This window comes from Xenopus tropicalis, chromosome 1 (genome assembly GCF_000004195.4).
Source record: "Xenopus tropicalis strain Nigerian chromosome 1, UCB_Xtro_10.0, whole genome shotgun sequence".
Taxonomy (NCBI): Eukaryota; Metazoa; Chordata; class Amphibia; order Anura; family Pipidae; genus Xenopus; species Xenopus tropicalis.
This window is the reverse complement of record NC_030677.2, coordinates 136,749,969-136,772,495: the sequence shown is the minus strand read 5'-3', so window position 1 is coordinate 136,772,495 and position 22,527 is coordinate 136,749,969. Positions and strand designations below refer to the sequence as shown.

The window sequence follows — 22,527 nt, the reverse complement described above, 5'->3', positions numbered from 1 at the left end:
CCTGGTAATTCAATGCTTGCTTTCATAATTCTCACTGTAGTAGCTAAATGCTTCTTGGTAGCCATAAATTACATGATGTGGGCAAATTGTTGCACTGCAGCAGACCAACAAAAACTAACTACTGTTTGGTTGATTTGAGTTACTGAAGACGGGTAAAAAATTGCCCATACTAAATAACTCATTTTTTTTCTTTTTGTAAAGTAACATTCTGCTTTCTCTTCTTTTGTTTTTCTTTATAACTCTATTTTGCTACTTCCCTGTTTCTTTTCACCTGGATACTCAGCTTAACCTTTCTCAGCACGATAATCTTTTAATGCCCTGCAGTCTTCCATGCAAATCCCACTAGTACTTATTTCCAAGTTAGGTCCATATATAAAAAGTAGATGTGTTTATTAAATAAGTTTTACTTTCTCCTGAAGTCTGTATAACTTTCCAGGTTGTTGCTGTATTATACTTGACAATTTTAAACAATCACTTTTGACTTATTCCATTCAACACCAGTTTTATATTGCTGCACTATACCAAAGGATATCCTTAATTTGCAACTAATCCTCATGGCTTAGTAAAACCAATGACCTGAAAGCGTTTTCATTTTAGGTTTTGTTCCAGTAACATACAATAAACTAAGATTAGAGGATTCATGCTGTAGTACACCATTGCAGGTATAGTTAAGCTGCAAATAATATGTCCTTGGTGCCTTAACACCTATTCATGTTACAGCTACAGAACTGCATGTGAATAACTAATTAGTCACAGTTTATGAAATTAATATGTTTATGCTTACAAGGGTATTTATTGGAGGTAAAACAATCATTAATGTTTAAATTTAAACTATGGGGCTTCCGAATACAAAAAATCCACTGTTTCGAGCATGGTCTTTCCCTGAGGAAGAGCGCAGACCGTGCTTGAAACGTTGGATTTTTTTCAATAAACACTTTTTTCTTTGCATTAAGTCCCTGTGTGTGCAGTACCAAAACGTCAGAATTTGTTGTTTTTTCATCAAGCCCTGTGAGTACAGGTATTGGACCCCTTATCCGGAAACCCGTTATCCAGAAAGCTCCGAATTACGGAATGCCCGTCTCCCATAGACTCCATTTTAATCAAATAATTCAGAATTTTAAAACTGATTTCCTTTTTCTATGTAGAAATAAAACAGAACCTTGTAATTGATTCCAACTAAGATATAATTAATCCTTATTGGATGCAAAACAATCCTATTGGGTTTAATTAATGTTTTATTGATTTTTTTAGTAGACTTAAGGTATTGAGATCCAAATTACAGAAAGACCCCTTATCCGGAATACCCTTGGTCCCGAGCATTCTGGATAATGGGTCCTATACCTGTACTGAGTCCTCTGTTTCCTATATATATGCAGCAAGTTAGCAGCAGTCCATACCCGGGTAATACAAAGTTCATAGTATAGTTAGGCAAATGACGGCACTCGCAGGAATTTTTGAACACAAAAGGTCTTAAGAAAAGTTTCTTTGGTTTATTTAGTCCTAAACCAAGGACTAAATAAACCAAAGAAACTTTTTTTCAAACGTTTTGTGTACAAAAATTCCTGCGAGTGCCGTCATTTGCCTAACTATACTATGAACTTTGCACGAGCACCCGGGTATTAGCTTTTTCTTATGGAGTGCTGCTTACTTGCTACATATATATAGGAAACAGAGGACTCAGTACTCACAGGGCTTGATTAAAAAATTACAAATACTTTAATATGCAAAAACTGACGTTTCAGTCACAAATTAGGACCTTTCTCAAGCTGTTAAGACATCTTGAGAAAGTTCCTAATTTGTGACCAAAACGGCAATTTTTGCACATTAAAGAATTTGTTTTTTTTTTATCAAGACCTGTAAGTGCTGAGTCCTCTTTTTTCATGTGTTTCCAACATATTACCTGACACCCAGGCATTTTACCATTGTGGCATGTTCCCTCCTTCTATTATGTTATATAAATATATATATACAATTGTAAGGTATATAAAAATAAATGTGCTTAAAGGAGAATGCAAGTCAAAATTTAAAAGCATACTGCCCAATAGTCCTCCTATTGTTTAGTAAAAATGCCACACTTTTGGCTCACCTAATCAAATATTTACTCATTCACACTTACTTTGGCTGGTGGGTATGTGTAGCTCAGAACAAGAGACAGGATCAAGTTACACACATGCTCAGAGAATAGAAACTGCCGCTGGCAGCCTACAGGAAGGGGAGAGAGATTTCAGTGATGTCACTCTAGTCTTCACGCTGCTGTAGGCTGCCAGCACCATATCTCAGAGAAGCAAGCAGGGATCTGGGAATTTAGATATGCAGTAATTTATATTAACCTTTCATTGTCCTTTAACAAGACAATGGAAATATATACCCTATTCTGTTTCATTTTATTTTAACATGATATATTCAGTGAAACATGCAGCTACTGGTAATTCTACACAAAGTGGCTTATACATCAATAAATTTGAATGTAAACTTGCTATATTGATTTGTCTTGTGAAATAAAAGGGAAAGCAGGTCTTGGTTTAGTAGATGCAGCACAGAAAGAGTATTTATAGAGTTCGCGATTGCACGTGTTTATGTTTAGATATATTTTGTTTTCCAGTCATTTTGTATTTGTTTATTCTTTGTTTGCATCAAGATATGGAACACTTTTCAATCTAGTGTTTGTTTGCTCTATTAGCAAAAGCAGGAAAACTCACCTAAAATTTATAACTTTGATTTGTACCATGACATCTTTAGAATACATACTGTGACATTTCCCTCATAATTTCAGAGAAAAACATACTAGCTTTAAAACCAAACTTATTACAACATTTCTCATTTCAACTTTCACAAACATTTTTTCTGTACATAATTTCTTTTCGGTCATATACATGATGACTTATCATGCTCTGAACTTCATGTTGTTTGTAAGATAGTGTGATTTGGTTTAAAGGATAATAACAGAAGTTCCTCTGGAGAACACTCATTTCAGTCCCCATGTTATATCTGCAGATTAAATGACACCTTGGTTGTATACCTGGGAGTGGTTTCTGAAACAAAACAAACAGATATTGCATTTTAGAATAGAAAGCCAACAGAATTTTAATGAAAAATGCTCACTATTCTCTGTCAGTAAATCACAAAAGCAATAGCATTTTATTTAATATATACAAGACGTCCAGCCAGTGGCAGAACAGGTTCTTTAGAGAAAACCAGTAAATCACACAATCCAGTCTAGTCTGTATTGTGCATGGTCTCAGGGTGTATAGCATTGGAAATGCAGTTCTAAAGGCAGTGTAAATAGAGCTAGGTTCTTACCTTACCTTTAATCCATACAAGTTGCATGTGAGTATAATGGAAGAAGTAGGGTGTGGCATTGATCCATGTGACATACTTGAGATAATAAGCCTAATCAATTGTTACACATATCTTTCCCCTCTTTAAATTAGAACAAAACTGGTGCAGTTCCACATCTCAAAGTATTTCCCAATAATGAAAAGTATAATAATTATCTTTTTTTACTGTTTTTTAAAAGTTTTTCTTTTATTTTACAAAACATCTTGGTCTAATAAAAAAGCAGAAAAACTGTTTTTTTGCATGAGAAAATAATTATTCCAATAAAAAAGTACCAAAAACAAAATTACATATTTTTTATCCAGCAAAAAATGGGGCAAGGAAAGAAACAGGTTCTTCCTGGCAAAATGGCATATCCATCTGGCATGTGGGGATGCACCAAATCCAGGTTTCAGTTTAGGATGCGGTCAAATACAAGCCTTTTTCAGCAGGATTAGGTTTTGGCAAAGTAGCACTAAATAAATGGCCTAAATAGCATGTGACTTAAGGTCACACATTTATAAAAAAACACAAAAATTTTCTCGCACATGTAGGACGTTTTTTGATTTTTCTGGCCCAGACTTTACTTTCCATTCAGTAAGGGTTTGCATTAGGTGTGCCCACATCCTGTGTGAAAAATTTGGGGTTCGGCAGATCCCAGAAAAAAGGATTGGAGCACATCCCTATCATAGGCGGAGGGTGACTTTTTTTGTTTGGGGAGGCTAAAGATGGGCCATACAGAGACTGACCTACAGCTAATGTGAGACTTAGTGGATTCGCTGCTGGTGTAAAAAATTTACCTCCCAACTACCTCTTGCGGTTCCCACTGACTGGGTGGGAGAGCTTTTTTACCCTAAAATGCTTAGGATGTAAAAGTATTCATATGTGCACTTCTCCATCCACTTGTATTTGGGATCAGTTAGCTTAAAGGGGTAGGTCACCTATATAATAATTTTTAATATAATGTAGACATTGATATTCTGAGACAATTTGCAATTGGTCCTCTTTTATTTTTAATAGTTTTACAGTTATTTAGCTTTTTGTTCAGCAGCTATCTGGTTGCTAGGGTCTAATTTATCCTAGCAACCAGGTAGTGGTTTAAACAAGAGATGGGAATATGAATAGTTAAGGGGTCTGCATGGAAAAATAAGTAATAAAAAATAACAATAATAATAAAATTGTAACCTTGCAGAGCAATACTTTTTGGCTGCCTGGGTTAGTGACCCCCATTTGAAAGCTGTAAAGAGGCAGAAGAGAAAGGCAAATTATTCAAGAACTATAAAAAAAATTAATTAGGAAGACCAATTGCAAAGTTGCTAGAAATAGGCCATTCTATAACATACTAAATGTTAACTTAAAAGTGAACCTCCCCTTTAGATGTGTTTTAGTTAGTTTTATTGAGAGAAAGGCAGTGGGTACTGATATCCCAGGCACATTATATACAGTGAGATGCAGTCTGTATTTACAAAACCAGCACATTATATACAGTGAGACACAGTGGGTACTGATGGCAGATATTCAGGCCCTGGCACTATAACACTGGCACTGATACACAACATTGGCTCCACTGTAACTAACTAGAAATGAACAAAACAATGACAAAAGTAAAAAACAAAATAGTAAGTGCAAAAAAAAAAACATATATCAAAGCACAACAAGCTTTTTAAGGGGGAAAGAGTTAACTTACCATCCATCTGTCAGGGTAGGGGATAGGGATATTATAAATGTCAGGTCAGGCAAAAAACTATTTAATTTCAACTAGTGATTCAGCCTTTAGAACTGTATAATACCCGTGTATAGTACCTGTGTATAGTACCTGTGTATAGCGCCTGTGGGAGTGGGATGAAATCTGCAGGAAAAGTTGAGAGTTGGTTCTCAGGTTAAGTATACAGCCCGCAGATTCTTCTTTTCAGTCTTCATTTCTGCACTGCCTTCAGTTTGCAAAATCTTCCGATTCCTGTGTGCATCTGTGCTTTGATTGGTAAATTTTACTGTCTGTCAAGAAAGCCGTGCTCTGATTGCAGAATCCACAAGAAGAAAGATCCAGTCGGAGCACAGCAGAATCGGCTTGCAGGAACTGAAGATTTGCAGGACAGTGCAGAAACAGAGTGAGGTTTTTTTTTGTTTTGTTTTTTTTAAGGTGCCAAGCAGGTTTGGGGAGGCTTAGCCTCCCCTAGCCTTATTGAAAATCCACCTGTGATCCCTATTGAGATGATTGCAGCTCTAAGAATATGGGGCCTATTCATTAAAGCACGAGTGACCACGAATGAGAAAAATTTGTATTTTTTCAAATTTTTAGAACTTTTCGTATTGACCATGATAATATCGTTAAAATCATGCAACTTTTTTGCGTTAATTTGCACGAAAAAGTCTTATTTTTCACAAAGACTATGACCATTTCGGAATTCATTCAAGCATTGGTATCGTGATTTTGTTTTGGCCAGATTGGAGCTGTAGAGTGCCATTGAGTCCTATGGAATGCTTCCAAAATCATGCATTGAAGTTTCAAAGCCAGTAGGGTTTTCGCGCCGTTTATGATCGTTCGGATACGAACATTTTGCGACTTTCGTATATTAACAATATTTGCGTACGATCAAGAAAAGAATTTTCACGCAATTTTCGAACATCAGAAATGATTGTGATTACTCCAAATTTTTTCCAATTGTGCTTTTAATTGGTGAAAATGTGTGCTTTAATGAATGGGCCCCTATGTGTGTGTTTGCATGTATTTCTATTTACAGTACCTATCTATCTGTCTGTCTATTTAAACAGCTGACTCAATTTAGAATCTTTTGCACAGACCTTCTTTTTATAAGAAACCAAGCCCATAGTTGCTCAGTTAACCGGCTGATTTAGGCTACTTTTAATTTATACTGTCATTGCAGCATATTAAGTTGAAGGGATACTGACGTGATTTTTATGGTATTACTTTTTATTTCTAAATTACACAGTTTACATAGCAAATATATTACTGTACCATTTAAAATTTTATTCTTGAACTAAAAATTTTTTTTTGTTGCAATATTGGTGTGTGGGCGTCCATCTCAGTGCATTGTGCCTCAGTCTGAGCTTTCAGAAGGAGCCAGCGCTACACATTAGAACTGCTTTAGGTAACCTATTGATTCTCCTACTCCCATGTAACTGGAGGAGTCCCAATCCAGACTTGGATTTCATACTATTGAGTGCTATTCTAATATCTACTGGGACCTGCTATCTTGCTACCTTCCCATTGTTCTGCTGATCTGCTGCTTGGAGGGAAAGGGAGGGGGTGATATCACTCCAGCTTGTAGCTCATTGATTTCATGTGTGTATAACATTATTGTTTGGTCAAAATTTGAAAAAAAAAATGGAATGGCTTAAATGTACTTGGTTTCTTCTTTGCTGGAAATTTCCTCCAAAAGTCTCTATTCTCTTAGTAAGTTATTTCTAATTTGTATAATTGTTTGATAGAATTAAAAGAAAATAGAATGGTGTAAATATGCTTTGATACTTCTGCACTGGACATTTCCTCCAAACATCTTTGTTTTTTAGTAAGTTATTTCTAATATTGTTCTTTACATATTTTAGTTTTCTGCATTATTACATATAATGATTTATCAATGGAAAGTTTGCTTATAAGTCTTTCATTTGATTCCATTGTATAGTAAACACTGGAAACAATAGAGATAAAAAAAAAAAAAATCGATATAAGAGCTAAATGCCGAAATGAAACTTCTTGTGAAATTTAAAGTAAGTCTCAGGAAATGTCTTCTTTTTCTCTTCATAAATTCATTTCCATTTTATGAATCCTGAGTACTGTAAACTTTACAAAACTGCCTGAATTTATGCAGTGGAATACTTCTTGTGCCAAAAAAATCTTGCCCAGTATGTCACCAAGACATCTAAGATGATGCTAATATGTAAGACCGAACCTCTTTCTGTAAGATCTTCAATGTAAGCCTTCATGAATTCCTTCTCAAAATATTCTTGATCCTGAGTACTTTCCCTTTCTTCTTTAGCATCTAAACATACATTTGTTTCAATTGGATTATCAAGAAGCTTTATATACCTGCAGAAATGGGAAGTAAATTAAAATGTTTAAATTTCAATTCATTAAAGTGGACCTGTTACCCAGACATAAAAAGCTGTATAATAAAAGTCCTTCAAATTAAACATGAAACCAAAATTCATTTTTCATAAACGCGTTATAAATGCATTTAAAAATCCCAGCTGTCAATCATATACTGCCTGCCCCGCCTCTATGCCTCTACCCTCTCACCATCTAATTGTGTAGCCAGTGCATAGGAAAGGGCATCAGGCCCCCCATTCTGGCACATACACTAGATTTTGGGGTGATACAAAGCTTGCCTTAATAACGGTGCCCACAAAATGGCAGCTGCCTGCATCCCCACTAGGCCTACCCAATCGACATCTGGCCCTGATAGGGCAGGTTTTATTTTCTGTCGGATTGGACACTCCATCAGCTCTTGATGCGGTTGTCAGTACTCTGTACAATGGCGCCTATGCCTGTCGTTTTTAATTCAATCGCATGATGCTCATTTGGTGATTTATGGCCAAAGTGTATGGACACAGTGTATGGCCACCTTTACTCTGTTTTATTCCCAAGAGTGTACATACTGTAAAGCACTGAGTTAAGTTCTGTATGTTAACTTATACCATGCTTTTTACTTGTTGCATTGAATAGCTGTGCAAGTCAGAATTTACAGCAACTCTGTTCAAAGAACCTCACCTTAGTGTCTCATCTTATCGTTTCACATCCTCTATAAATAGGTTACAAGCATTCCTCTCATATTCACACAATGGTGAGTGTGCTGTGAATGTACACCAGCTCTGTGGTTTAGATTAAAAGTACTTCTAATACATGAAAGCAGATGTCCTTGAGAAGTTTGTCATTGCTGACTTGATGAGGTTTAATATTAAAAGTAATAAATCATACAGGACAGCAAGATTAAAAAAACACAGCAAAACAAATATACAAAAGTAGCTAATATAGGAGCAAATTTATTTATTGAGACCTGCTAAATGATGTATATACTTCACTGTTTAGTAGACCAAATTAGTCAATAAAGGGGTGGTTTACCTTCAGGTTAACAGTTTTCATTTGGTCTTGTTTTTTAATTATTTGCCTTTCTCTGCTGACTCTTTCCAGCTTTCAAATGGGGCACTGACCCCAGCAACCAAAAAATTATTGCTCTGTGAGGCTACAGTTTTATTATGAATTGAATATTTCATATTCAATACTGATAACTGGCTGAACAATCATTGAGTAAAACTTACTTCAGTGAAGGATTTTCTTCTAAAGCAGATGGAATTTCAACCAAGCTCTCACCACTGACTACAAGCAGTTTCAATTTAGTAAGATTGGTAATTTCTGCCGAAAGGTAGGTTATCTTGTTTTTTTGCAGCATTAAAGTCTCCAGTTCTTCTAACCTGTAAAAAATAAAAATAAATATATGATAGTAGTGGTGTTGGGATAGTACTAGAGACAGCATTAATAATGAGAGAGTATTTCTTACACTACAGTCCTTGGTCCTTTGCTTTTTAACTTGTTTATTAATAACCTGGAGGTTGGCATACAAAGTACTGTTTCTATTTTTGCTAATAGATAATATAAATTGTGCAAAAGTTCCATGCAGGATGCTACCACCTTGCAGAGCAATTTGATAACATTGGAAAACTGTGCAGCAAAATGGAAAATGACTACAGTTATATAGTAAAAACCACTGTGCAATGTTTGTGGACCCTGGTTTTAATAGAGTCTGAATGGCAGCAATTTAAATTTCCCCATTGAGTCAACGAGTGACATCTGGTTGGTTGTTGGTGGCTCCGTCCACTTTTTCTAACCTGGAACTTTAGTTACCCAGTGACTAACTCTGCAAAGTTTAGGGACCCTAGGATTAATAGTTAAAGAATGGCAGCAGTTTAAATTTAAACCAATTAAAGTCAATAGGTAAATTGTGATTGGTAATTGGTGGGTGTGCCTGCATTAATAGTTGGTTGGTGGGAGTGGGCACCCTGGCATAAATAGTGTGAGAATGGCAGCATTTTAAATTTAAACCAATAAAATTCAATGGATAAAATCTGATTGGCTGTTAGTGGCCCAACCCACTTTTCCTATTTTTGAACTGCAAATACCCAGTGACTAACTTTGAAAAGTTTAACAACCCTGGAATTAATACTTAAATAATGGTATCAGTTTAATATATTCCAATGAAATTTAATGGGTGAAATTGGATTGGCGGCTCCGCCCACTTTTTCGCTGGATATGTAGTCAGCCAGCAAAGTTTGGGAACCCTGACATAAATAGTGTGAAAAAGGCAGCATTTTAAATTAAAAAAAAAATCAATTTTACAGAATTTTACACTTCACCATTGAAAGTAAATCGGTAAAATTTGATTGGTTGTTGGTGGCTCCACCCACTTTTTCTAACTATGAACCGCGGTTACCTGGTGACTAGCTCTGCAAAGTTTGGTGACCTTAGTATTAATATTTAAAGAATGGCAGCAGTTGAAATTTAAACCAATGAAAGTCTATTGGTGAAATCTGATTGGCTGTTGTTGGCCCCACCCACTTTTCTAAACTGGTGAATGTAGTCACCCAGTGACAAACTGTGCAATGTTTGGGGACCCTGACACTAAACATGTGAGAATGGCAGCAGTTAAAATTTCCCCATTGAAAACAATGAAAGAAATGTGACTGGCATCTGGCGGCCCCGCCCACTTTTTCTAACCTTGAACCGCATCACACCAATAAAATTCAATAGTTGAAATCTGATTGGCTGTTGGTGGCTCCACCCACTTTTTAAAACTAAAACCACAGTCCCCTAGTGACAAACTGTGAAAAGTTTGGGGACCCTGCTGTTAATACTGTGAGATTGGCAGCAGGTAGAATTTCCCCATTGAAAGTCAACAGTTAAAATCTGATTGGCTGTTGGTGGGTCCGTCCACATTTTCTAACTTTGAACCGCAGTTACCTGGTGCCTAACCCTGCAAAGTTTGGGGACCCTGGTGTTATTACTGTGAGAATGGCAGCAGGCTGAATTTACGTCAAGTTAATAGGTAAAATCTGATTGGCTGTTCACAGCTCCGCCCCCTCATTTTCATTCAGGCTGACCCCATGACTATGTGATTAAAGTTTGGGGAGTGTAGCCTCAAAGCTGTAAGATTGGCCGCAGTTTCAATTTCCCTATGAAAGTCAATGGGTGAAATTTGATTGGCTATTGTTGACCCCTCCCACTTTGGGTCATCCAACAAATGTCGCTCTTTCATTCGGGGTGACCCCATGATTATGTTATTTAAGTTTGGGGGGTATAACTTCAAAGCTGTAAGAGTGGCAGCAGTTTGAAAATCTGCCCTGTAAAAGTCAATGGGAAAATTGGGGTGTTCGGAGCAGCGCCACAAAACAACGGGGGGTGCAATCGCTTAGAAAAACACAAGCAACCTGCTCCACTATAGGGTGAAGAAGTGTGGAAAGTTTGGGTATTGTTCCCCCAAAACTGTAGGAGGTATAGCGTTTAGAAAATGGGGGCGCTAAGAAGAAGAAAAAAAAGCGGAAGAATAATCCAAAGTCGACGAACAGTATGTTGGGTTTTTCAACCCAACATAATAAATGTACAATAAACTAATAATACACCATAGTAACACCATTGGTGAAACCATTTATACAACCATAGCAACTTGTATTTATGTATAGACTTTATGTACAGTGGAGGAAATAATTATTTGACCCCTCACTGATTTTGTAAGTTTGTCCAATGACAAAGAAATGAAAAGTCTCAGAACAGTATCATTTCAATGGTAGGTTTATTTTAACAGTGGCAGATAGCACATCAAAAGGAAAATCGAAAAAATAACTTTAAATAAAAGATAGCAACTGATTTGCATTTCATTGAGTGAAATAAGTTTTTGAACCCCTACCAACCATTAAGAGTTCTGGCTCCCACAGAGTGGTTAGACACTTCTACTCAATTAGTCAACCTCATTAAGGACACCTGTCTTAACTAGTCACCTGTATAAAAGACACCTGTCCACAGAATCAATCAATCAATCAAGCAGACTCCAAACTCTCCAACATGGGAAAGACCAAAGAGCTGTCCAAGGATGTCAGAGACAAAATTGTAGACCTGCACAAGGCTGGAATGGGCTACAAAACCATTAGCAAGAAGCTGAGAGAGAAGGTGACAACTGTTGGTGCGATTGTTCGAAAATGGAAGGAGCACAAAATGACCATCAATCGACCTCGCTCTGGGGCTCCACGCAAGATCTCACCTCGTGGGGTGTCAATGATTCTGAGAAAGGTGAAAAAGCATCCTAGAACTACACGGGAGGAGTTAGTTAATGACCTCAAATTAGCAGGGACCACAGTCACCAAGAAAACCATTGGAAACACATTACACCGCAATGGATTAAAATCCTGCAGGGCTCGCAAGGTCCCCCTGCTCAAGAAGGCACATGTGCAGGCCCGTCTGAAGTTTGCCAATGAACACCTGAATGATTCTGTGAGTGACTGGGAGAAGGTGCTGTGGTCTGATGAGACCAAAATAGAGCTCTTTGGCATTAACTCAACTCGCTGTGTTTGGAGGAAGAAAAATTCTGCCTATGACCCCCAAAACACCGTCCCCACCGTCAAGCATGGGGGTGGAAACATTTTGCTTTGGGGGTGTTTTTCTGCTAAGGGCACAGGACAACTTATTCGCATTAACGGGAAAATGGACGGAGCCATGTATCGTGAAATCCTGAACGACAACCTCCTTCCCTCTGCCAGGAAACTGAAAATGGGTCGTGGATGGGTGTTCCAGCACGACAATGACCCAAAACATACAACAAAGGAGTGGCTCAAGATGAAGCACATTAAGGTCATGGAGTGGCCTAGTCAGTCTCCGGACCTTAATCCAATAGAAAACCTATGGAGGGAGCTCACGCTCAGAGTTGCACAGAGACAGCCTCGAGACCTTAGGGATTTAGAGATGATCTGCAAAGAGGAGTGGACCAACATTCCTCCTAAAATGTGCGCAAACTTGGTCATCAATTACAAGAAACGTTTGACCTCTGTGCTTGCAAACAAGGGTTTTTCCACTAAGTATTAAGTCTTTTTTTGTTAGAGGGTTCAAAAACTTATTTCACTCAATGAAATGCAAATCAGTTGCTATCTTTTATTTAAAGTTATTTTTTCGATTTTCCTTTTGATGTGCTATCTGCCACTGTTAAAATAAACCTACCATTGAAATGATACTGTTCTGAGACTTTTCATTTCTTTGTCATTGGACAAACTTACAAAATCAGTGAGGGGTCAAATAATTATTTCCTCCACTGTATATGTTTTTTGTATAGCACTACCTTTACGTTTTTCCAAAATTAAAATTTAACAAACAGGGGAACAAAAACGGCTAAGGTTCCAAGTGGCAAGATCAGTGTCAGGCCTACACTTGAGAGTGTCCAAGGAACTCAATGTCCCCTTCCCCCTGTGCACTTAACATCTTTGCCCAAGCACAGACTCCAGTGGCACATCAACCCCCTATCCCTCCCACCTCCCACACCGAGACAACAGCACACCTGTCACCAGGCAGATTTGGTGAGCCAAACAGGAAAGGGCCCAACCTAGGGGAAGACAGGCAGAACAGGTACATGCCCACTGCCCCTCCATCATTGTGCCTTAATCACGTGCTTCTTCTGCCTACCCCTAGATCTGGTCCTAGCCAAGGGTGGACCAATGGGCTACTTTACAAGCTCAAGTACAACATATTCAGTTGGATGCAAAATTAAGCATGGTTTGATGTTATTTACAAAGGTATTTGTGTCCATATATACTCATTGCAACTTGTGAGCATAGCATAACCCTAACCTTGACAGTCTAACCTCATAGTTTAATTCTTCCATTACTTTTACTAGTTTAGTTGCATGTCTCTACATTCTTTCCAGCTAATTTAATCCTTCTTATGGACAAAACTGTACTGCATACTCAAAGTGAGACCTTAGGGGCAAAATTATGTTTTCATTGTTAGCGTTAACACCATATTTTATGCAAGACAGTGCTTTAGTACAGCATACAACAAGATCTTGTAGGATCCTACAAAATCTGATCTCTGCTGTAATGCATAGCACCCAACTGTCCTGATTTTCATGGGACAGTCCCTCTTTTGACAGCTCAACCCGCAGTCCTGGATTCTTACTGAAAAGTCCCTCATTTCCCTTTGATCTCCTGCACTGAACGCTAAAATAGATACAAATTAAATTAAAAAGTAGCTTTTGGCAGAGAGCCCAGAAAAACTTAACAAGCCACACCTGCACTCAGCTTAAAGGGCAATTTCAGCTTTTTAACATAACTGTAATAAAACATAAAACAAGACCCCAAATCCCTCAAAAATGGGTGTGGTCAAAACATTTTCTACATTTCTTTTTGTCCTTTCCATTTTCAAAATGTTGGTAGTTATGCTGTAATTTAGTGTCAGATCAGATAAAGGCGAATGTTTTGTTTTGTTTATGCATCTACATCTGACAGTCAATGTATTTCAAAAAGAAAAAAAAGTTATCTTGTTGGATGCAGATGCAACATGCAGTGTTCCATTCTGAAATGCATGTCATGTTGGATAGAAAATGTTTTATGTAGTTTACACATCAGATTTTTCTACCAGTGCCATTATATTTTGATTCACACAACTACATCCCACTTGTCAGATGCTTTCTGTCAACCAGACTTACAGCTGTAAGTAGCTTCTTGCTCTAAAGCCTGAATGGCAGCTAGAAGCAATATTTGGCTAAAAACCTTATATTTATCAATATTAAACCTCATTTGCCATTTTGCTGCCCAGTTTTCCATTTCAGTCAAATATCTTTGCAAAATGGCAACATTCTGCATGGAACCTTTGCACAATTTAGTATCATCATCAGCACAAATAGAGACAGTACTCACAATCCTAAGCTCATTAATAAATAAATTAAACAGCAAAGGGCCAAGCACAGACCCCAGCGGTACTCCACTAACAACAGTCTAATTAAAAAAGTGCCATTTACCACCACTATATGTAATTTATCCTTCATCCAAATCTCTATCCATGTACAAATATGTTTCAGGCCACTATTCCTTAATTAAATTAGTACCTTTTGTGTGGTACCATACTGTAGTTAAACAGCTGGGAAAAAACTTACACGTCTTAAGAAATGTTAGCAGCCAGTTGGTTTTTAAGCAAGTTTACTAGACTTGTGCAGATTTAAAAACTGACATATACACAGTCACATTCACCTCTAATCCGTTTATTTATATCCTGCATATATGATTTCCTAGCAACATTGTAGAATTTATCATTTTTAAAGCTTCAGAACAACTGTGGCTCATTTGCAGCAAAAATCAAGAGATCCAGAGAGGTTTGAGACACATACAGAAATCAATTAAAAAAGAGAACAAAGTAAGAAATTGCTGTAAAGAGCAAACTATTATACCGTTATGTTCAATAAGGCTTTCTAACTGCTATTTTGTAAACAAAAAAAATATATATACAGTATATTTCACAACATTTATTTTTAGCATTGAGATGATCATTTTTCAGTTTTAGAGAGGTCTAGATTGAAATGCTTATTCTTTTGTTAATTTAGTTTCTTTAGAATATTTTCAGTCACCACTATTGTTCCATACAGAATATATTTAATATAACATAAATAAGGCCATAATCCATGAATTTACAACACCAAATATGTTCTTCTGTTACCACCCCCTAAAGAAAATTTGGCAAATTTATGCATTCAGTAATTTAGGGCCAGGAGATAGACTCTGGGATGCTTTCTGTTCTGAAACCTTTTTTTAAAATAGCATGTTATTTGGAAGAAGTATTGAAAAAGTTACTGTAGTTTCTTTTCTTCCCTATAGGATAGGTAACACCCGATATTTGTTTCCCCCGCTAAAGCTTTGGTCTGGCACACAGGGTTTTACTGGGTCTACAGTGTCCCATACTCAGCCATGTGCTTGCACATATCAAACAAGTGCCCTAAACCTGGTATTTCTATTGATGTACAAATTGTAGTACACCCCAATAATAGCATTTAGTTGCATGCCCTAGTTGTGGCCACTTTAAGATTTGTAACATTAGCCTTGCTAAATGTCCAGCATAAACTTAAATGTGTCAGTTATATACAATCACCTATTGTTGACAGATTAAGAATATTAATATTAGGTAGTACTGGTATTCATTTAATGACTTAAGTGTAGACATAGAAAGGCAAAAAAAGAAATAGTTTGTGGGATATGTTTCTTAATCTAATATAGGTCAAATTAATTATTTTTATTTTGCCTTGGTAAGTACAGGTATCAATTGCTAGAAAAAAAATAAAGTCGGTCATACATGTGGTTTGACTTTATTAGTGTTATTTTGCATGGAACAGTTCACCACTTCACTTAATCTATTAATTTTAACCCAGTACAACCTATAAATAAATTATGATTAAAAAGATATAGCTCTTACCTGTCTATGTCTTGGGGAAGATCCTGTAATTTATTGCTGCTGATGTCCAACCACTGCAGGCTTGACATTCGCAAGACACAAATTGGAATAGAAGAGAATTTGTTTGCTGACACATCTACAAAAGTGACCTTTTTCAAGCTACTCAGCTGTAAAACAAACAAGGGAACCTTTCAGGACAACAGAAACAATAGAAATAGGCCTGTCTTCTCCCAATCGCATGAGTTATGTCTGAAAATATTATGGCTTGTTTGCTCTTGGCCTTAAATGTTTTCAATGAGCTGTTAAGGCTATTATATTGAGAAAGTGCTCAAAGTCTCACTCAGTCATTGGAAAATGACAGCCTGCGTAGCCAAAAGCATTTTAATTTTTTTTTTCCCAAAATCCGTCCCAAAAACAAACATAATAATTATAGTGATTAGTTTTTCATTTATTTAGGGCTGGTGTGTAGCTACAGTTGTTTTTATGGACTTATGGACTTTGTGTTATTGTATGTCACCTCTGTTTGCAAATTATCAACTTATACTCTCTAGTATATGAGAGCCCCACAGTTTGTTAGCATCTAGTTTACTGACTCCCAGCTGGTGGAGATGATATTCATGTTGCCAGGATGTTAGTGATATTATAATTGGACATTTGGAACTGCAGATAAGAGGCTTGATGACTTCATAGAGGGGATATGCCCATCTCTTATAAAAACCTCTTGCAGCCATTTTGGAGAGGTCACCATCCAGATAAGGTGAAATTAGGCTTGGGCTTCTCCCCCTGATCAAAGGAATTGATTGTTGATATATACCAACAATGCAGTTGGGAGTGCCAGCCTGAAGAAACCAGAGATCTCCAGTATGACTACTCCTGGGAGCATCCCATTGTAAAAAACACTATTGGCTTAAACAATTCAGTGGTGTATCTGTTACACAAAAGCAGTGTTTATTTTAAGGTGAGAGGTGCATTGGCAAAGGTAACATTACTAAAATATATAAGATCTTTTGAGATGCTACCATGTGGTACTGACTCAACTATGCCTTCCAACAAACGCTGTGTGCGACATGTAGGTAGTTATCTACAAGCTACCTGTGTCACTTTGTTAGTAGAATGGGTGTGTTAGAATTTACATTTTTATATATATATATATATATATATATATATATAAATTATTTATTTTCTTTTATTTATACGATTGACAAGTTATTTGCTATTATAAGTAGCATTCTCAACAGCCCTTGCCTCAGTGGAGCTTATAGGCGCCAATGACCCTGAATTCACAGCGAAAATTCCACATTTCGGCATTGGCCAATAATTTAATGAAGCTACCATAAAATGTTGGCACCAGTGATGAGTGAATCTGTCTTATTTTGCTTTGGGGAAAATTTGTTAAACTATGGAAAAATTGTGATTAAAAATTTGTGAAACCGGGTGCCACGCGTCTTTTTAAATGCGCGTGACTTTTTTAACGTGCACAGCTTTTTTACATGACCATGGCTATTTTGCAAGCCCACACATTTTCTTTCGCAGAAGTTTTGCAAAAAAATTTGCCAGTGGCGAAATGCGGAATTTTGCTGTGAATCCAAGCCTGGTGATAAAATTCACCCATCACTAGTTGCCACAATATTTTCACAAGTGGCAACAAAACACCCATAGACTCCAATGTATTCTACATGTAAAAAGTTGCTGTGGAAGAAAAGTTTCTTAATATTAAGGGTTTGAAAATCAGTGCTATGGAAATTCTTCTACATTTATTTTAGCACTGAATTTAGCAACCCTTACACATTAAATGCATTAATGAACTAAAGTGATGTTGTGTCATCATATTTACTACAAAATGCTAATAGGATGCAAACTTCCCTTATCCGGAAACCCATTATCTAGAGAGTTCCAAATTATGGGAAGGCCATCTCCCATAGACTCCATTATAAGCAAATAATTCTAATTTTTATAAATGATTTCCTTTCTCTGTAATAATAAAACAGTACCTTGTAATTGATCTCTAAGATATAATTAATCCTTATTGGGTGCAAAACAAGCCTATTGGGTTTATTCAAAATTTAAATGATTTTTAGCAGACTTAAGGTATGGAGATCCAAATTACGGAAATATCCCTTATTCGGAAACCCCAGGTCCCGAGCACTCTGGATAACAGGCCCCATACCTGTGCACCTATTTATATATATATATATATATATATAACAAGAATCAGACAACCTAAAAAGATTGTCTTTATATTCTCATCATGTAATATCAGAACATTTGTTCTGCTTGTTGTATAAAAGTTGTCTTTGAAACGTAACTGATTTTAAGTCAGTAGCTTTTTGTTAAGATTATAATGTATGCTTTAGTATTGTTTTCTTCATCAATCTCATAGTTGCACATTCCTTTTTCTATTTGTATGACATTAAACAGTATGTACATCTTCAGCCAAGAAATCCATTTTAAACAAAAGAAGTGTACCCGTGCCAAAAGTTTTTTCTGCCAAAGAAGCTTGCTGACTTGAAATATTTCACAATTCTAATATGTGAAATAGCTTCAGTAAAAATAACTCCAATGCCTACCTGAACTACACTGGGAAGCTTAGTACTCAGTCTGGGAAAATAAAACATTTATATTGGTAAGTATGTATAGGGTATGTGGAAAACATACAATTATAATACATATAATATAATTACATATAATTATATGTATATAATTACAATATGAAATTGTGCTTTAGACTTTATATAAGATACTTTTTATAAGATATTTTTATGTCAGAGAAAATACAGATCTTGCTAGTGCTGTGATATTTATTGTTAAAAAGTATTTGATAGAAAAAGCAAAACAAGCGGTTTCTTGAAACTTACATAATTATCTCCAAAGCTTAGATAGAGGGCATGTTAGCACTGGATAGTTATGTGTTTGGCAAAATATATAGCAAGCACCATAACACACAAGGCCAATGCACAATCTGATGGCTTTTAGGAGTCGCCTTATATGAACATAGAGAATATATATTTTTATGCATATTTTATATGATCAACAGTAGTCATATGGATTATCTTTAGTGCCTTACATTCTTTTACATGAGCCTCTCCACATTTGACAAACTTGAATGTTTCTTATCCCAGTGAGCTGACATATACCAGTACCTAAAGTATTTTAACTAGTGTACTGTTACAATAAAGATGTTTGGCAAGATATATTTTCAAACAAAGAATTTTAAAAGGAACATCAAAGCAATCTAAATTCATTCAGTTTAAATGTATTTATCCATGAATAAATACAAGTCCCTTGCTGTTGACTTGCTGTAAATAAAAGAATAAGCTTTTCTTCGTGATAAACTATAATTAACTGTTATTTAGCTTAGGGAAACTGTGGGGTGCCTTGCTAGGAAAACACCCCTACACTGCTGCTTTTATGCTGAATATGTATCAGGTGTAATTTACATGGAATACATTATTTAGGCATGTAGACAAAGAGATAATAAGGGTGTTGGCAGAACAGAAACAAGGAGCATCTATTATTCTTTACAGCTATAAGGGTCCATATTGTTTTTAAATACAGTGCATTTATCTTTTTTTAAAAACAATTTTCTTAGCCTTGTGGGATGCCTCATATGACATCATATTTTGGGAACCGGATGTCTGATTGACAACCTATTTATGACCAAGATGCAACTTATGCCTCATTAGCATGTCAGGTATAACTGACCAATAACTCCCTATCACCTTATACAAGGAACGAAAAAATATCAAGTGTACTTACTGAATATTTGTGCTGAAAAGTCAGAACTTTGGTTTGAAAGATTCTAAAGCACCATGAGATTAAGAGCCATTACAGGTCAACCATTAACTGAAGCTACCAAATAATTTAAAGTGTCAGGAGGAAAAGAATGAAAAATTACTTTTGGCAATTATTTAACATCCTTTGCACTACAGTACCTGAGCAGAAATGGATTTGTAAAATATTATCTCTATGAAAGTAATGTATAGTTTCTAATGTATTTATAAAGAACCTGCATAATGCAATGTGTTCTAGACTGCACAGTATGTGATAGCAAAAAGAATGGCTTTACTCATAAGAGTTTACAACATAGGGGGAGTTTTACCAAGACCCGAACACTCCGAGAGTATTCTCGCCGATTTTTTCGCAGCCTTGCGAAAAAGTCGCGCGTCCACGCAATTTTTTCGAGCGCCCGCGCGAAAAATCCGGAAAGGCTCTGCCGCTATTTACAATGGTTCGGTATGAAAATTCCGTGACTTTGGGATTGCCAATACGATATTATCGTGACTAATATGTTTTTTTCGTAAGCATTTTCGTGATATTTGCGATATTCAGAAATTTTTATTTCCAATCCTAATTTTTCCCATTTGGGGTTCGAACTCGTGTTTTGATAAATCTGCCCAATAGTGTTCAAAAAGTAGAGATGTAGGGTCTCTGACCTATGATTAAGGGTGGATGTGCCCGAAACACATCAGGTGTCTGATGCTGCTATTTGTTCTTATATCGTCTCAGATTTATTGCTCATTACCAAACTAGTAGATAGATCTTTCCCCAAAGTGTCACTCTTTCTAGTAACAAATTTACAGCCTGATTCTAAGATGGTCTTAAGCTTATTATCAGTACATAATATAGGTAGCTATTTATTCATATATATGTATATTTAAGCCTATGATTAACTGCCCCATGGCAGGACAACAGCAGGGTCAAAATCTCTGAAAAGTAAAATCTATGTTGTAACTGACTAAAGTTAAATATTAAAACCAATTACACCTTGAATTTAAATCAGATTTCCTAAAAAATCATCATATTTTGTTATCTGTACTTTCACTCTCTTTAATATGATCTTAAATATAAAATACCAATCTTAAGCAAAGTAACTTTACTGGCTACCAATATTAATGAAGTAAATGATCACTGAGCATCTATAGGCAAAGATGGCTATCGACTACATGGCTGCTACTGATGATGGTGAAGCATACATTCAAGCTTCACTTAGAATTTTTCACAGATTTTGCTAGGACATATTTTCAACATAAACTGCAGATCTAGCCAATGAATGTAAGATATTATATGCATTTCTACTAAGCATAACAATGGAAGACACTGAAAATGATCCTCCTGACGCCTGCTTTGTTAGAGGTCTACTAAACATGTTCTTTGGTAGATTTATTTTTCAACATCAATCAGCTATTTTGTTATCTTTATCCTTAGTTTCAACATTCTAATTTACCTTCATCTGACTTTCTAAGTAACAGTGGTACATGGCCTTATTTAAGCTCCACTTAAAATGCAGTGTTTTACAATGCATCTACTACGCTTGCCACAGTGGCTCCTATTATATTTAATCATCATTGTCATCTTTAGTTGCCAGGCTTTCAAATAGCTTCTTATCTTAATAATTCTAGAACTATAAATTTACCATTAAAAACACCACTGGTTGCCTTTTTTTTCTCCTTTGACAGTTAGTTTCCGTTGAAAGCAAAGGACACTACGCCCCTGACTTGAACTAGGTGTTTGATTAATGGGCGTATTTTCATTTCTGCTCAGCTCTGTTTTGTGCTATTGAAAAGGATTTGCTGATAAGATTTGTTGCTTATGGTTTCAGCATGAAAAGCTTGGCTGCACAGCATCAAACAAAACCAAAGGTCTGAATGTCAATATAGAAAGACAAAAAGGTATACCCAAGCTATAACTATGCTATTATGCCAGTCTGATCAGTGCATGCTAAATTAAATTAAAGGCTGAAACAAAGCTGCTAAATACATGGATCTAATCATTTTACATTATGTTATAACCACTTCAAACATAAATTTAAGAACAATTATCCAGATCTGATATTTGTTAATGTCCAAGACACACATAACCTTGATTTTGGAGCATTTTGCCTGTTGTGCTTTTTAACTTCTCATATCACTACAAATTTCTGTCTGTGGAAATTGTTTTAAAAATTCTAAATGGGGTGATTTTTACCTGATTCTTGCCTCAAAAGACACACATTCCTATAGACAAAAGTGGAGGATAACAGAAGATTACTAGGGGTTTATAATACCCTTTTCTATCATTAAAAAATCTTAAAAAAGTTTTTTGTGTTTAAACTCACAAATACAAATGAGGTTTTCCGAAACGCAAATGTTTTAGATTTTAAAGTGCAAAAGAACATTGAATGTAAAAATTCAGTATGTAAAAACTGGTAAGTTCATATTTTTTGAAAGTTGGTAGAAGAAATGATGAAGAGAAGGTGTTTGCTCTGCATAGAAGTTCCTCACTGCGAGGATGGTATCATCATGAAATATATTATATGTGTATTCAGCTAGAAATGCTACACCTCATGTTTTGGGCTTCTGTACTAGCCAAGGCACCACATCCCTTTGTCAGTGAATATCTGTTCTTCAGAAGATGTCCTCTGTAGCACCTCATGTTAAATTTTGCTGATTTACACCATATACTACTAGTACTACTAGTTACCTGAGCATAGAAACCAACACACAATATAATATGCAGTATGCACACAGTATAAAAATACTGATTAGTTATTATTAATTATTAGTTCAGATTTACATTACATGGCAGCATAGAAACCAATACATTCTGCATTAGAATAAAGAAGCATCAACTGCTATAATAGATCTAACCTCCCTTTCTACTAAAGTTTTGATAATTTCAAGTAACCCCTAACCTTAACTTCATAACAGAAGCCCAAAGCACACTGAGAATGTGCTGTTCCACAGGCACATGAAAGATGTTATAATTATTGATGAGGAAATCTGTCCCATTTTGCTTTACCTTTT

At 36.1% G+C, this 22,527-nt stretch overlaps 1 protein-coding gene across 2 annotated transcripts in view; it reads right to left on the bottom strand.

Annotated features, from left to right (window-relative positions):
• Positions 1–2,115: 2,115 nt before the first annotated feature.
• Positions 2,116–22,527, bottom strand: part of lrrc2 (leucine rich repeat containing 2) — a 143,443-nt gene continuing 123,031 nt past the window's right edge. For both annotated transcript variants that reach the window (XM_031890967.1, XM_002940605.5), the window contains 4 exons: positions 15,767–15,912; positions 8,593–8,745; positions 7,227–7,363; positions 2,116–3,032 (listed from right to left, as the gene is read on the bottom strand). In XM_031890967.1, the coding sequence (XP_031746827.1) occupies positions 2,983–3,032; positions 7,227–7,363; positions 8,593–8,745; positions 15,767–15,912 (486 nt within the window). In that variant the 3' untranslated portion in view covers positions 2,116–2,982. The remainder of the gene's footprint in view (positions 3,033–7,226; positions 7,364–8,592; positions 8,746–15,766; positions 15,913–22,527) is intronic.